General features: G+C 40.2%; 2 protein-coding genes across 4 annotated transcripts in view; one reads left to right on the top strand and one right to left on the bottom strand.

Annotated features, from left to right (window-relative positions):
* Window positions 1–111: 111 nt before the first annotated feature.
* On the bottom strand, window positions 112–11,680 carry dexi (Dexi homolog (mouse)). 3 transcript variants are annotated; one of them, XM_068056381.1, is made up of 3 exons: window positions 10,874–11,680; window positions 4,736–4,817; window positions 112–4,091 (listed from the first exon to the last, which is right to left on the bottom strand). In XM_068056381.1, exon 1 carries the CDS (start codon window positions 11,424–11,426, stop codon window positions 11,163–11,165), a length of 264 nt encoding a protein of 87 aa, XP_067912482.1. In that variant the 5' UTR covers window positions 11,427–11,680; the 3' UTR covers window positions 112–4,091; window positions 4,736–4,817; window positions 10,874–11,162. The 3 variants fall into 3 exon arrangements, with proteins under 3 accessions (XP_067912482.1, XP_067912481.1, XP_067912480.1); XM_068056380.1 differs by lacking the exon at window positions 4,736–4,817 and having other exon boundaries at window positions 112–4,214; XM_068056379.1 differs by lacking the exon at window positions 4,736–4,817.
* Window positions 11,681–12,285: 605 nt separating this feature from the next.
* Window positions 12,286–16,404, top strand: part of clec16a (C-type lectin domain containing 16A) — a 302,517-nt gene continuing 298,398 nt past the window's right edge. The window contains exon 1 of the mRNA XM_068056378.1: window positions 12,286–12,400. Coding sequence (XP_067912479.1) covers window positions 12,321–12,400 — 80 coding nt within the window. The 5' untranslated portion in view covers window positions 12,286–12,320. The remainder of the gene's footprint in view (window positions 12,401–16,404) is intronic.

The raw sequence follows: 16,404 nt of genomic DNA, 5'->3' as shown, positions 1-16,404 counted from the left end.
ATTGGCTCTGTGTCTCAGCACTAGGCAAAACGATCTAATCCAAGCCAAGCTTTTGAAAAAGGTTGAGTCCTTCAAGTAAAAACCTTATTAACACATTTATTAAATACAGAGACAATTCAGTAGATAAATTTGCACAGTGAAATATGACATATTTTGATTTATTTTTAGATTTCCTAAGAGTTGATTTATATAGTTTTCAATGGAAAACCTGCTTCATGTGCCAAAACCAAGCAAGCATAATGATTGCAGTAAGCAAAAAAATCATGGCAGTTGCAATCTATTCAAAGTGAAACAGAAATGCTCAAACAAAAAGGCATAACTATATATAATGAAAAAGATGGTAGCTTTGTGCAATGCCCTATTCTAATGACTTATGAACTTTCATTTGACTCAGTTTAGGAGGTCGTCAGAAGCAACTCCACATATCTAATTTTTTGTTTAACATCTTTATTCATTTTTAATCCAATAACAATTTTAAAAACACTGTACTTATTAACAGCTAAAGTTAAAGGCAATGGCTGGTGTGGTGGCTTAGCACCTGGATCTTTCACCTCTGGGAACTACATGTAAATTCAGTCCAAAATAATGAGGCAACAAGTCTTCTCTCTGTTAGTTATAAGAATCCTGTGTGAAATGATTTGGGCAGTCCCAATCTTATTCAGACAGCCCACAAGGATGATAGATATGGAAAATTAAAGTCAAACTGGTGTACCAGTGTTCCACTCAGGATTGGGTTTAGGACCTTCGCTATGGCAGAATAGAGGAAGTTCTCCTCTAAACTCAACTTCTGCTGTACCAGGCCTAGCTGACAAATGTCCCATTTCCCAATGTTAACATAACTCACCCTCATGAACACAGAAATTCACCCAAAAATACTAATTAAAATTATAAAAACTGGAAATGTTGAACTAACTGGCGATGATTTTGTTTAAATAACTCTTTTCTTTCTTTAATTGATAAAAAGTTCACGCTCTTAGCAAACTCACTGCAAAAACAATTTATCAAGACATAGGCTACAGAGCAATGAGCTGGAACAATGTCATTTCATAACTGGATTTGAATCTGCCTAGACAGATAAAAGTCTCTTGGGTTGCTCTTATAGTTAAGGGATTTACATTAGATTAAGTTACTGAGTTCCCAAAAGACTTAAGTTTGTGCAGCACATCTTTTCTCAACTTTGCAGTAATTACTGTGCAATTTCACTGAGCCAGGTAGCCTGGTGCAAATGTGTTGACGAAATTTTCTTTTGTGACTGCTAGATGTGACAAGTGAATTTTTTCACTTTGAAATGTTGCCATTGTTTATATAAATGTAATGTATTCTGAATGGTCAGAATGGTTGCACTTTTATTGATTTATTTAATACTTACACTTAAGTTCCTGTGTAGCCTCACCCCTCTCTATCAGCCATCTAGGTCCTATTCTCTGGAATTCCTTCAAGTTCTCTCTACCTCCTTTGCCTACAGTAAGATGCTCCATAAAACCCACCTCTTTGACTAAACTTTTGTTCACCCTCAATCTTTCTTCCATTTTCTTCCAATAAGGCATTATTTTTCCCCTTTCTGCCACTGTGAAGTATCTTGAGGTGGTTTTGTAAGTTAAAGGCACTATTTAAATGTAAGTTAAATGCCTCTGCTCGTGGTTGGTTGGAAGAAATGGTACAACTTTTAGCTGTGTTTATTGTAACAGGCTGAGAGGTTACATCCCCACTTCTGGGTCAAGGAAGAATAAGTGTCTTTTTTTTCAAGAGGTAATCGCATCTCCTCTGGGTAGGAAAGAATAGCAGATGTTCTTGTTACTGTTATAACATTACTAATTAATTTCAACGATTGAAGAGTTGTTATAGTGTTACCAACTAATTTCAATGTGCCAAAAGGGAAATTCTGGATGGCCAATTTCATCCGTTAAGTTTTAAGGGAGATTCTGAACAAGTGTCCTGAATTTAAACAGGTTTATTAAGTGCACCCTTTTAATAACACACATTTACTCATCTTTACTGTTGCAGGAATATTAAAGATACAAATTAGTTCAATCTTTTCTGTTTTATTATTCCTGATCCTCACTAGGGACTGTATGCTGTCGCTCTAAATTGAAAATCAGGACTTATTGGCATCAATAGATTAATTGGTGCTGGCAAAATTCTTACATTACTTTATGGATGCAGAAAACTAAAAAGCAGATCAGTTTTTCAATTTTGGAATACCCTAAGATGCATGGACGTTCAGCGTATTTGCTGCATTACTGCTTTGGTTATTGGTCACCAGATCTTGCTGGACCTAATGGGCCTCTCACTTTCCTCTACCAAAGCCCCTCAGTATTCCAGGATCATCCTGGAAAGCAGTAACCCTGTCTTTTCCCCACAACCAACTCTCCCCTTAAGAGCTTCACTTGAACATTGATTTGGTAGCACTGGGGATAGACCAGGGCTTTGATGATGGACCTGACGTTTGACAGTATTGCAGTGGGGCAGATTTGAGTGATTTAGCATCACTGTTGAGGAGCAACCTGGAGATTGGCAGAACTGTGGAAGGTACATCTAAAGTTTGCCACAACCTTGGGTTGAATATTAAGTTTTGTTTACTGGTCAGTAATTTCCGTCTGGGAGCAGTGAGGGAGGGGTCGAGCTTGGCATAGCTCTGAAAACATTATGGGGGTTTGCAGGAAACGCCCAGTTCTAGCAACCCTGGTTTGTGACCTTCTAAGCGCGCTGTCTACATACTGAATTCCATGATTTATAATCGATTTCTGGTGGTGAATATCTGGTGGTCTGTCATTCTTACTCAGTTTTAAAGTATAAACACTGTAATTTCCATGAAAACACAGGTGGTAATTACAGCTTTCAAAATTTAACTCATTTGCTTATTTGAAAAAACGAAATCAGGGCACTCTCTTCCAATTGTTAATTAGAATGTTTGCATTTTCTGGCTGTCAACATAACAGATGAGATAATTAGAGACTGTTCATTTCAAAATACATCTTTAAAAAATAAACTTTATTACGATGAGGAAAAATACTGCCTCTTTCTAATCATAAATGAACTTCCCAACTGTAGACACAAAAAAGCTGAACAAAAAAGTGTAATTAGCAGTCTGTCTTTTCTTTGTTCACATATTGCCTTTGCAATTTTGAAATATGGTGTTCAGCTTTCCTACAATAATTTTGAAAAACTTAAGTAGATACTGCTAGAAACTAAAATTATTTCATCAGTGCAGGTGACTGAACAATGCAGATACATCCTGAGAAATCAGTCATTAAAAGACACAATTTAGTGCATAAATTTAATCGTTATGAAATTTGTATTTTTTTCTAATTTTATTTAAATCCTTATTTTTGGACAATAGAAATTTCAGCTATCAAGGAAAACATTCAGAAAGAACTTTAAATGGCCTGTGGGAATCCATTGGCAGATTGTGCTCTCAATAAAATAGCAGCCATTATGTGCGACACAAGCAGTGACAGGAAGTATAACAGCTATAACACAAAGTAACTTGTCAACGCACTAGAGGTGTAACAAGTACTATAAGTAATTAAATGAGTTTGACTGCTGCATGCCCCCACATACCATATTTAATACATAATAGATTAATGTAACTGTAAAAGCATTCATCATTCACTAGAAAGGTTGTAACAAAAAATTGTAACTTTTAATTGAGTAAATATTAACATTACATAACCGGATCAGTTAATGTGATTCTTTAAAATGAACCAGTTAAATGAATCTGCAGTTCCAGTCACAAGAAATGCATGACTGAATTATGAATAATGCAAATCCTTGTTGTGTTGCACGCTAAGCTCAGTAACAATCAACCCATTTGCATTAAAAGCCACATGTTATTGGAGTGTATGTAAGCCAACAGTTAGTTCAGTGTTTAATGCTAGAGATACGTTGGTGCAAAAAGCACAAATATTATTGTCTCTTTTCCCATCAAATGCATTTCCCACATGGAGCTCTTGCATTGTATTGCTACTGGTTATTTCTATTACTATCCAATTCATGTGGCAATCTAAGCCCTTTTCGGGTCTTCTCTTCAATTGTCTGATTCAAAGTGACTCTCCCAAGGCAGAACATCTCCAAGTACCAGTTCTTCCAGCCTGTTGAATAGCACAGAGAAGGAACAAAGGTTGGGAAATTGTGTTAGAATTTTGCTATGTCACTTCCAATCCTGAATTGTTCTTCCAACCCCTCAGACAGCTTCCTCTTAATCGCTTTTCTCTCTATATTTGAGGACCAAAAGGCCACAGTCAATTTCTTGTAGTGTCAATTTTACTTGACAGGAGGTATACTGAGAGTTTTTGTAATCTTTGCAGTGAGATCTTTAGTGTATGTAGCTCTATTATCAGTCACAATAACAGGTTTGCAACTGCAGCAAGATTACAAGATTGTTCAATAACCCCAGACTATTAAATACACACTAGAAATATCTTTTCAGTAAAAACAAGGATCAAAATCGAAGTTTTCTATTTAGCCGGTAGTACTTTTAAAACTTAGAATTCTGGAGAGATTACACATAGCCTTTCACCACCAGATCATATCATTTTTCCTTTTGCTTTGTACTTTCATGGAAATCAAGATGCTTGGTTTATTTTAAAGCTTTATTTTGCACCCTTGGGTGCACTCACTTAATTTCCATCATAGTCGTTTGAAGCGGTGCTAAGCAGAGTCCCATTAGTTCCCCATGAGAATCAAGAAACTGAAGGGGGCAAAAAAAAATAATCAATCCAGGTCTCTACTACACCTGACAGTGGCTGGTTTCACAGTGGCAATGGTGGAAGCAGGGAGTAGCTTGTCTTTCAGCCAGAAGCATAACAGCTGAATGCCTAAAAAGAGCAAGGAAAGAAAATACCTTGAAGTACAAAGTCATTCCTGACGCACTCTTTTTAATCACTCGTGAAATACCCGTTCTGTCAAAGACTGATTGTCTAACCCTTCCCTCTTGGTATTTATGGACGATTTGTGTTGTAATTCCTTTGTAATAGCAGGCAATTGTAATATTACCTGATGACAAGGCTGCTAGTGAACTCTTTACAGCAACCTTTGAGGGGAGGCAGTGGTGTAGTGGTAATGTCACAGAACTAGTAATCCAGAGCATCACACTAATGCCCTGGGGACAAGGGTTCAAATCCCACCATGACAGCAGATGGAATTTAAATTCAATTAATTAATTTTAAAAAAAGAATCTGGAATTGAAAACTAGTCTCAGTAACGGTGCCATGAAATTATCATCGATTGTCGTAAAAACCCATCTAATTCACTAATGTCCTTCTCTGGTCTGGCCTTCATGTGACTCCAGACCCACAGCACTGTGATTGACTCTTTACTGCACTCTGAAATGGCCTAGCAGGCCACTCAGCTGACAAGGGCAATTAGGGATGGGCAACAAATACTGGCCTTGCCAGTGATGCCCACATCCCATGAAAGAATAAAAAGAAAGTCAACAGCTGCTCTCTGATTGGAAAACACTGGCTGGCCCTACTCCATTGTTCTTTTGTTTGTAATCAATACACTGCATAAAAAGTAAGTGTACCTTTGGCTCATACACACTACGGCCTGTTCACCAGTTTTTATTTTGCAGCAGTTTTAGAAAGCACCATTTCAGGCAAAGGGCTACTGATTTGTACAACAATGCTATTTCAGGCTCAGTTATCAATTCGTGCTTGCTGCATGTTGGATTTTCATGCCACATAGGGGTGGGATAAAACTGAAATGATCGGAAGCAAAAATGATAAACTTACCATTGTTGAACAACATGATAAGATGAATTAATTCTCTTTCTTCCCTCATCATAAAACAAATTTTAAGGGAAAGCAGTCTAGAACTGCATTTTTGAATACTAATGTATAATGTTAGGATAATGGGAGGATACAGGCTTGATCCACCACTCTGCTCAGCTTCCATTCTGCACAACATTAGCTAGAAGGCAAAATTGAATGGGGGTTGCTTGGAAGCCAAGTAGAAGACACAGGATTTCTATACTGGAAAAATGTATATTTCTTTGCTTCTAAATTATCAAGGCTAAGACTCGCCTTTTTAAAAAATCATATTTCTCCACTTTGTTTTATCCCGCTGTGTGCCATCACTACATCTGACAAAGAGCACACCCTGATCCCCACACTTCCATGAGCCTGAAACTAGCCACCAGGAGCTCAGTGATCGTGACTCATGGTGACCAACTTCTCTGTAATGTTGTCCTTTTTTGTGGAGAAGTTGGCCTCTGCTCATTGCCTCCAAACCACAGTACAAATGAGGCTCAAGAGCTGCACGTATGTGTAACAGGGGTGGTGTGCAAACTCATATCCCAGCACAGAGCACTGGGGTTGTACCATTTTACCTGTAATAGAGTTATACAGCACAGAAACAGGCCCATCGTGTCTGTGTCGGCCATTAAGCACCTATCTATTCTAATCCCATTTTCCAGCACTTGGCCCATAGCCTTGCATGCTATGATGTTTCAAGTGCTTATCTAAATACTTCTAAAATGTTGTGAGGATATATGCCTCTACCACCCCTTCAGACAGTGTGTACCAGATTCCAACCACCCTGTGGGTGAAAATTTTTTCCCTCAAATCCTCTCTAAACCTCCTGCCCCTTACCTTAAATCTATGCCCCCTGGTATTGACACCTCTGCTAAGGGAAAAAGTTTCTTCCTATCTATGCCCCTCATAATTTTGTATACCTCAATCAGGTCCCCCCTCAGCCTTCTCGACTCTAAGGAAAACAACCCTAGCCTTTCCAGTCTCTCTCCATAGCTGAAATGTTCCAGCCCGGGCAACATCCTGGTGACTTTCTCTAGTGCACCCTCTCGAGTGCAATCACATCCTTCCTATAGCGTGGCGACCAGAACTGTACACAGTATTCCAGCTGTGGCCTAACTAGCGTTTTATACAGCTCCATCATAACCTCCCTGCTCATATATTCTATGCCTCGGCTAATAAAGGCAAGTAACCCATATGCCTTCCTAACCACCTTATCGACCTGTGATGCTGTCTTCAGTGATCTGTGGACCAGTACACCAAGCTCCCTCCTTTCGTCCTGGGGTCCTACCATCCATTACATATTCCCTTGCCTTGTTAGTCCTCCCAAAATGCATCACCTCACACTTCTCAGGAATGAATTCCATCTGCCACTGTTCTACCCATCTTACCAGCCCATCTATATCGTCCTGGAATCTAAGGCTTTCCTCCTCACTATTTACAACGCCACCAATTTTTGTGTCACCTGCCAACTTACTGATCATACTTCCTATATTCACGTCTAAATCATTAATGTACACTACAAACAGCAAGGGTCCCAGCACTGATCCCTGCAGCATACCACTGGTCACAGGCTTTCAATCGCAAAAGCAACCCCCGACCATCACCCTCTGCCTCTAAGTCAATTTTGGATCCAATTTGCCAAATTGCCCTGGATTCCATGGTCTCTTTTGTTCTTGACAAATCTCCCATGCGGGGCCTTATCAAAAGCCTTACTGAAGTCCACGTAGACTACATCAACTGTTTTAACCTCACCTGCACATCGAGTCACCTCCTCGAAAAATTCAATCAAATTTGTTAGACATGATCTCCCCCCTGACAAAGCTATGCTGACTATCCCTGATTAATCCCTGCCTCTCCAAGTGGAGATTAATCCTGTCCCTCAGAATTTTTTCCAATAGTTTCCCGACCACTAATGTTAGATTCACTGGCATGTAATTACCTGGTTTATCCCTATTACCCTTCTTGAATAATGGTACCACATTCACTGTCCTCCAGTCCTCTGGCACCTCTCCTATGGCCAGAGAGGATTTGAAAATTTGTCAGAGCCCTGCAATCTCCTCCCTTACCTCACATAGCAGCCCGAATACATCTCATCTGGGCCTGGGGATTTATCCACTTTTAAGCCTGCTAAAACCGCTAATATCTCCTCCCTTCCAATGCTAATTTGTTCAAGTATATCACAATCCCCCTCCCTGATCTCTACACCTACATCAGAACACAGATGAAAAGTAATCATTCAAAACCTTACCTACGTCCTCCGGCTCCACACACACATTGACACTGGTCCCTAGTGGGTCCTACTCTTTCCCTGGTTATCCTCTTGCCCTTACTATACTTATAAAACATCTTGGGATTTTCCTTTATCTTGTCTGCCAGTGTTTTTGCATGCCCCCTCTTCGCCCTCCTAATTACATTTTTAAGTAGCCCCCCTACACTTTCCATCAGTTTTATCTTATTGATTTAACTTACTTCTTTCACAAAATACACAACAAACTCCAATTTGTCATACCCATGAAAGGGGTGGGGACTGATGGGCAAGTTGCAAGAAAATCTGGTGAGAACTGAGCGTAAATTGCAAGGATAACAACACTTGAACAAGAGTGGGGGGGGGGGGGGGTGGAAATCGAATAGACTGAAGACAGGTTGATAGCTTGATTGGTGGCTAGACAGTTGATCAACAATGAGTAGAAATAGCAAAGAAAATCAAACTGGAGTAAACACAGACATTAAAAATGACCAGGAATGAATAGAAAAATCTAGGCCAATAGAAAGCTTATGCTTTCTTTAGTATCAGCATTGGTTGTTTCTCATGATGCTGATCTATCTATAACTAAACACACTAGGTAATTGTTATTTGCACCTGGGCCACTATTAGGGCCTAAGGAAAGGCAGCTTGAGATGATCCACTCATCCCGTGAGTTTCTGCTGACTATCTTCTTTTGACGTGCTAATCAAAACTGTGATCTTTCAGGTGGCTGGGTGAATAGTAGAGAGAGAAACTCATGCTCTCTCACACTATGCCATGTCACCTGGGAACAAGAATGTATCGGAAGCGTGAGTTTGTCAAAATAAGAATCCAATTTAATACAAAGATTGCATGCTGTGGCAACTGTTTCCATTTCCACAGGCTTTGTATCAACAATTTACAAAAGCTATTTCAGCAGTCTGCCAAGACCCTCAAGAACAAAGAATAGCAAGCACTGGATCCTTAAGTAAAATGCAGCCATCTCTTGATCACAAAATGATATAGCTCTCAATGTATAACTGTTTGTTCTTTCAGCTCTTGAAATGATTACTTGGCTAGATTTAAAATTAGATTTCACTGGATGTAAAGTATCCATGTGAGAGAGAAGTTTTCACTATCATTTATTACTACGTATTCTTCACAGAGTGACTTCAGTGGGGAATCATTTTCAGGAAACATTATCAGTGTGCATTGCCCTTCAGCAAGTACCATCAATGGACACTAACAATACTCTGCTGCTGCTGTTTATTGACATCAATCACCGCATACCTATTAAGGCCTATGGAAAATTAGTGAAAAGATTCCATAGTAAAAGACCTATTGTATACCTGAATAAATATGCACTTGCCAAATATGTTATCATAGAGCCTAAAGACAGTCAGCTTTTCCACACTAAAGCGACCTTCAGTGTTCAACAATTTACCCAGCCTTTGAGCATCCTACTATGCCAATGACGTCTGGGTCAATAGGTCACAGCTTTAGCTCTTCCAGTACTGTATTGTGTCAGCAGTGAAGTGCTGCACTTTTCCTAGACTTTTAATTTCTTTAAGCACCTGATTCTCTCAGCTCAATAATTGAATTAACATAATTCTAAGCAGGGAAATTTGGAAGAATTAAGGATTTAACAAGCAGCTTTAAAGAATCATCATCAACATGATGAGGGAAATTAAACCTTCAAGGGATTTTTTTTTTGCTTCAGCAGATACAGAAAAGTTTTAGAGTGGCATTTTAGATCTGAATCTCTCTGCAGCACTCTGCTAAGCAGTTAATAAAAGATAATGTTGTGGAAGAGAAACAAGGCCCTGCAAGGCCCTCACTGACAGGTAAACTTTCTCCCATTTACAGTATAGACTCCATAACTGCAATGACAGCTACATCATCCATGACAGAAGCAGAGATTTCAGGCTGGAATTTCTCGTAAACCCAGAGGGGCGAAACACCTCATCATTCCATTCAGTAACTATTTCCAGTGAGACACTTGCAGCTTCATCACTTTCCTTTGTAACTTATACTTTTTCATAAAACACCATGTCAGAAAATGTGTGAAATTTAGCCCATTACAACTGTTAAGAAATCTTATGGTGGTCAATAGTTATTTCTGGACTGTATTAAAACGTTTTATTTTTCTGGCTATTTGCAACTCATACTGATAAAATACTGAAAGGAAGAACCAGATTGCAGCCATCTTTAAAAATTAGAGCAGTGTGCCTTGTTGACAGTTAAGTTGCTTATTTGTCACGCTACCATCTCAGGAATAACCTTAAAAACTAGTTTAATGTGTAGTATGCCTCCTACTACCTTCACTAGGGCTGCTACTTACAATGTGGACATGCTAAGTAGAATGCAGCAGGTTAGTCCCACCCATTTGCAGGCTGATTCTATTTCCCTGGAAAAACATATCCATCATCACATTTGAGATACTGATTTGGAAGAAAATCGGGATTGGCTGAGTTAGTCAGGTGCAAAACCAACCAAAACTATATTTGTTTTAGTCACATCAGCCAGGCTGAACGCACATTCTAATAAGATAATCATTTTGCTCCTTTCAAGAATAACTTCTACAAAGAACAAATAATTCCTCTGATAAAAGTGAAAAGATATCCTGATTTACCACCAGGTTTACAAATACTTTTATGCATTTAGGATTATTCCATCAGGCTTGAGCCAAAAATTGTCAGAACAGTGCACAGATTAGTGGTGATGTAAACACGAATACCATTTTCACAGCTATCTTAAATTACGTAGAGTCCTTAGTAGAAATTCATAAAGTGACAGTGTGGATCGCAGTTATGAACAATATTTATCTGTGGTGCATTCAGGGTATTTAAACCTCTTGGGATGTGAGTGAACAGAGAAATCGTGAACCAATACCTACTGTTTATAATCCTGGAGAGGCAGTTCTGTTTTGCAACGGTAAACATCATTATAAACAGATAAATGCTCTGGAATACATAATCCATATTATTATTTGCAATCTTGACACGTTTAGGAAGGGCAGCCACAGCACTCTGGCCACAGAAACGTTTAAACAGATAACTATCCCCTACTTCAGCAAGTGCTTTGCTTGCAAAACAAGGTCTGTCATTCTGAGCTGCCCATTTTTTTTTGTTGATGTCGTTGAAAAAAATTATTGATATCACAAAGCCTGTTTTTTTTTATTGCTGTTAGTCAAAGTAGCCATCGAACACATCCAGCTCGCCATCGGTGTCATAGGCAACCGATGCCGGATCCGACAGGACGCCGAGGTCGACGAGAGCCTGATCGAAGTCGTCCGGAAGGAAGACGATTCCCACATTGAGGAGGATGTACTCCATCAGGAAGGCATAGTAGAGGATCAGCACGTTCACAAAAAACAATCCCACGTAAAACATATAGGGCAACTCATCGAGGAGCGACTCCACCGAATCGAGGTCAGCATAAATGGTCATAGGCTTCAAGGTGGCAGCGGGTGGCAGGTTAAAACTGCGGCAGTCGCGAACTTGCCTGGCGCGTCTCGCAGCCGCGCTGACATTTGCTTGTTTTGTATTTACTCAGTGTTTATTTTGGTGGGGGAGAGGGGGATAAAAGGCCCTGACTTTCCGACGCCGTTCGCTTCGCCGCTCTCCACCTAAACTGATCGAGGCGCTCGGCCCTGCATCGCTCCACCCCTCCCCCCACGCTCTCAAACTCCCGCCTCCTTTCGGCTTCTCATTGGCTTCCCCTCCCCCGCCGCCAAGGCTTTGAGCTCCAGACAATGTCAGACACGCCCTCCCTCCCTCTCGCCCGCCCTCTCAGCCCCGCCCCCTTCACGTGCGCAGTGGCGGGCCGCTGAATGGCTCAGTCTGTCGTCAATCACGTGACGACACAGCCATTGTCCCGCCCCGCCACAGACACACCCCGCCCCTTTTTGGCGAGCCGGCAGCTTGTCTCGCACGGAGATGTTCTGCGACCTCTTGCAAGATCGTCGCGTGCGCTAGACGTCACCACCACTACCACCACAGCTGTGGAGCTCAAAAAGTGCATTAAAAAAATCATCCGCATCGGAACATTTGGTTCACTGATAACCTTTTACCCGTTAATGTCGTGACGGAACAACCAAGAGTGCTTAAAAAAATTAGTCAAATTGCAAAGAGCTCTGGGAGTTGTAGTTTCAGTTAACCGCACTTCCGTTGTCTTGTGTTCGCCTGACCCGGAAAACGTACTCCAACTCCCAGAACCCCACGCCCGTTAGAATGATGCTGCGTCTGTCGCCGACTCCGGTAGTATGTTGGTGATAGGTTTGAATGTCACTCTTATATTTTAATGTATCGCAATAGTATGTGCGAAAGAAGTGTCCAGAAGTGATGTTCGGTCGTTCGAGAAGCTGGGTCGGTGGGAGCTCTGGGAAGTCCCCTAGAAACATTCACTCGTTGGAGCATCTGAAGTGAGTGGCTGTGTAAAAATTGTATCCAGAGAAACCCTGGAGCTGTGTTGCTGAAAGCGTAGAGTAGTATATCCGGGATGGACGAGGCCTTCGGGTCCAGGCCTTTGACGTCAGGGACATGCTAAATGTTTACTTTTAGTATTTCAATAACGCTTCTACTTGCAGTCCTGCCCGCTTTTTAATTCTATATTTAGTGTAAAGCACCCTTTCCCGTCGCTTATGAAGCAGCCATAGTGAACCAGGGTAACACGTTTTATTTAATTGGTTTGCTGCATAAAAGTTTTTAGAACCGGATCGGATCTGGAAGATGGGGAGGATTAAAAAAAAGGCGAAAGTTTAAAAAAAAATATAACACTTTAATTGCGAATGTATCGGTGAATAAGTTCTCGCCTATTTACCATAGATTGATGAGTAAAAACCATTTGAGCCCTTTAATTTCTTAATATACTTGAGGGTATGGTTTGCGTGATGGGAACAGCTTTGATTTTAAACACCGGCCATAATGGGAAGTAGGAATAAATGAACTGACCAAATGCTTGGGGAATGGTTGACTTTTCAGCTCAGTGCTGTATTTTATCTTCATTGAAAGCACTTGTTTCATAGATTTATTTTTAGACCTTGATTCTCACTTGATTAAAATGTGACAAAAGATTAGTTCCAGTTTGACTAATACAGTGGAAGTGACACTTTAGCTGTTCCCATGTGCAGATTTCTTAAGAAATAAAATGTAATTTCAGCTGTTAATTGTGTTAAAGCAATAAGCCACACATTCAATTAGCAGAAAACAGCTGTATAAAATATTAAAAGAAAAACTAGTCCTACACCACTGTTTTCAAATACTGTATGTTACTGGAGTGTGTCTGCCTCTAGTTTGAATAATGGGTTTCAAATTATTGTGTGCTAGTCCTAAAGTGTTAAATAAATGCAAGGAGAGTAGTTGTTGGCCAGGAATTGGATGGCCATTGATATTTGCTGTGATTGAAATATGTCCATGGGAACCTCCTCGTTCTCATTTATATGCTGTTCCTTCGTGACATCATTTGTAGTCATGAGTATTAGGTTCCACATACAGACTGATGACACCCACCGCTACCTCTCACTACCTACCTGGTCCTTCCACTGTGTTGTCAGGCTGCTTGTCTGACATCCAGTCTCAAATGAACTCCAATTTCCTTCAGTTAATCTTTGGAATAATCTATTGTCTGTGGCCCCTGCCATAAACTTGATACTCTTGCCATTATTTCCATCGCTCTCCCTGGCCTTCAATCGTAAGCTGAACTTCTTACTTCATATCTTCATCACAAAAGACTGCCTATTTCCAACTCCTTGGCATTGCCTGCCTCCATGCCTTATCTCAGCCCATCTGCTGAAGGCCTAATGCATCCATTGTCACCTCCAGATTTCTACTGGTGGGCCTCATCCTCTGTAAACTTTAGTTGTTCAAAAAAAAACTCCTGCTTGCCCGTCACCCTATCCTTGCAGACTTAGAATAGCTTTTAGCTAACTAACACATCCCAATTTAAAAATATCATCGTCTTATTTAAATTCCTTCATGGCATTGACCCTCCCCATCTCTGTAACCTCTTCCAGGCTTAAAACCCTCCAGGAACTCTGCATTCCTACAACTTTGTCATACAGTCCCCTCTGGTGGCTGTGTCAACCACCAATACTTAATGTGGTGTAATTCCCTCCTTCAATCCCTCTGTTTTTCTATCTCCTTTAAAGGCTGACTTGAAGCCCACCTCTTTGACCAAACTTTTGGTTACTTCTGTTAATATCTACTACTTTGGCTTGTGTCCAATTTTGAACTATGTCTTTGTGAAATGCTTTGGAATTTTATTCTATGCTAAAGAAGCTATTGCAGTGCAATTTGTTGTTCCTGAATGGTTGACTGCTCCATCCTCCTCCTTTGCCTCTCCTCCATGTTCTGATTCCGTGGTTTTGTTTCATATAGTTCCACTCCTACCTGTCCCTATCTATCAGTGTCAGCTTCCATTTAATGTTGCTGACTCAGCTCTACATTTCTGTTACTGGTTTTGACTCCTCAGGGATTTGCTACTTTGCTGTCCGATTGTTTGTTGTGGATGACATAAAATTTTCTTCAACTTAACATTGTCAAGACCAAAGCCATGCCGTTTGGCTTAGAAACATAGAAGATCTGTGGCACAGAAGGGGGCCATTTGGCCTATTGGGTCTGTGTCAGCCAAAAAATAGCTATCCAGCCCAATCCCAGTTTCCAGCTCTTGGTCTGTAGCTCTGTAGGTTATAGCACTTTAAGTGCATATCCAGGTTTTTTTATTAAATACGATGAAAGTTTCTGTCACCCTTTCAGACAGTGTTCCAGACTCCCACCACCTTCTGGGTGGAAATATTTTTCCTCAACACCTCTCCAATCATCCTTCCTATTACTTTATATCTATGCTTCCTGGTTATTGACCCCTCTACTAAGGGAAATAGGTCTTTCCTATCCACTCTGTTTAGGCCCATCATAATTTTGTGCACCTCAGTTAAATCTCCCCTCAGCCTCCTCTGTTCCAAAGAAAATAACCCCAGCCTATCCAATCTTTTGTCATAGCTAAAATTCTCCATTCCTGGCAGCATCCTGATAAATTTCCTCTGTACCCTCTCTAGTGCGATCACATCCTTCCTGTAATGCGATGACCAGAACTTCATACAGTACTCTAGCTGTGGACTAACTACGACTTCTGATTCCATCTCACTGATTCCATCTCACTTCCTGCCCATTATGCCAAACCTGATGATGAGCAACTTCAGCTCCCTTGCTTGATTAGCTTGGCTTAAAATTCTTTATCCTATCTGTCACTAAGACTGCTTAATTCCACCTCTTATTATCAATGTCCAGTTCTATCCTTGTCAAAAGGCAGCTTACAGATCACCAATTGTTTCTGCAAGAGCAAAATACTGCAGATGCTGGAACTCTGCAATGAGAACAGAAAGTGCTGGAAATACTCATCTGGTCTGGCAGCAATTGTGTAGAGAGTCAGAGTTTAACGTTTCAGGTCTGTGACCTTTCATGAGAACTGGCAGAAGTTAGAAATGTAACTGTCATTGAGCAAGTAAAAGACTTTCTCAAAGACTGTTATTTTTCTAACTTTTGCTTTCACCAATTGTTTCCAATCTGGCTAGAAAATTTCCCCTTAAACTGCAGGTTTGTGACTGACAGATGTGGAGGGAGTAGTATTGAAAATGGTTTCATGAAAAATAGTTGTCACTTTTTAATTCCGAAGCAATTGTTGCAGAAGTTAATTAACATTTTTTGCAGTTGCACAAACATCAATTATTAAAAGATTGCTTAGTAGTACATAATTCCCAGCCCAGCAAATAGTCTATCGATTCTTTACTTCTGATAAATTCTGTACTGAAACACAGACAGGGTTGAGTACGTTTTTTTTTACTACTGGTGATGCATTTTTAAAAAAGAAATGTTAGTGAAATTAGTTTAAACAGCATTTTTGTAGTAAAACTAAAGCTGTCTACATACGGTTGCTTAAAAAGAAAACAAATTCTGCTCTTTGCATACGTTACTCTACATTAGTAGCATTGATAGATAATGCAGCAGTTTTCCTAAATGAAAAACTTTGTAATTTGTCAGTCAGAATGGCTGTGTTCTAGATAAGCACATGCATAATTATGATTAACACTTCTGGGTATTTGAAGGAGTGAAACTTATTCTGTAACAGTACCATCATCAGTGCAGTGTACATCAGAGAGAGTAGACTTCCACTCTGGCCTGTAACAGATCTGTGTTATAAATGAGTTGCATGCTAAAACACAATTTTTCCCTTCCGTTTTTGAAGGTTCTTTACAATACCCCAATGCACCTCCAAAGTTACTTCTTCATGCATGGCATTAGATAATTTGAGTCTGGGATATGATTGCAAATCAAGGTATCAAATATAGTAATTTTTCTTCATTAAGTTATATTCACTCCTAATCTGAACTGGAAACGCCCTGTTGCTGCAAGATAGGTAGCTCGGGGTGTG

Source organism: Heterodontus francisci, chromosome 24, assembly GCF_036365525.1.
Source record: "Heterodontus francisci isolate sHetFra1 chromosome 24, sHetFra1.hap1, whole genome shotgun sequence".
NCBI classification, from domain to species: domain Eukaryota; kingdom Metazoa; phylum Chordata; class Chondrichthyes; order Heterodontiformes; family Heterodontidae; genus Heterodontus; species Heterodontus francisci.
Note: the sequence above shows the minus strand (reverse complement) of the source record. Positions and strands in the feature narration are given on the sequence as shown.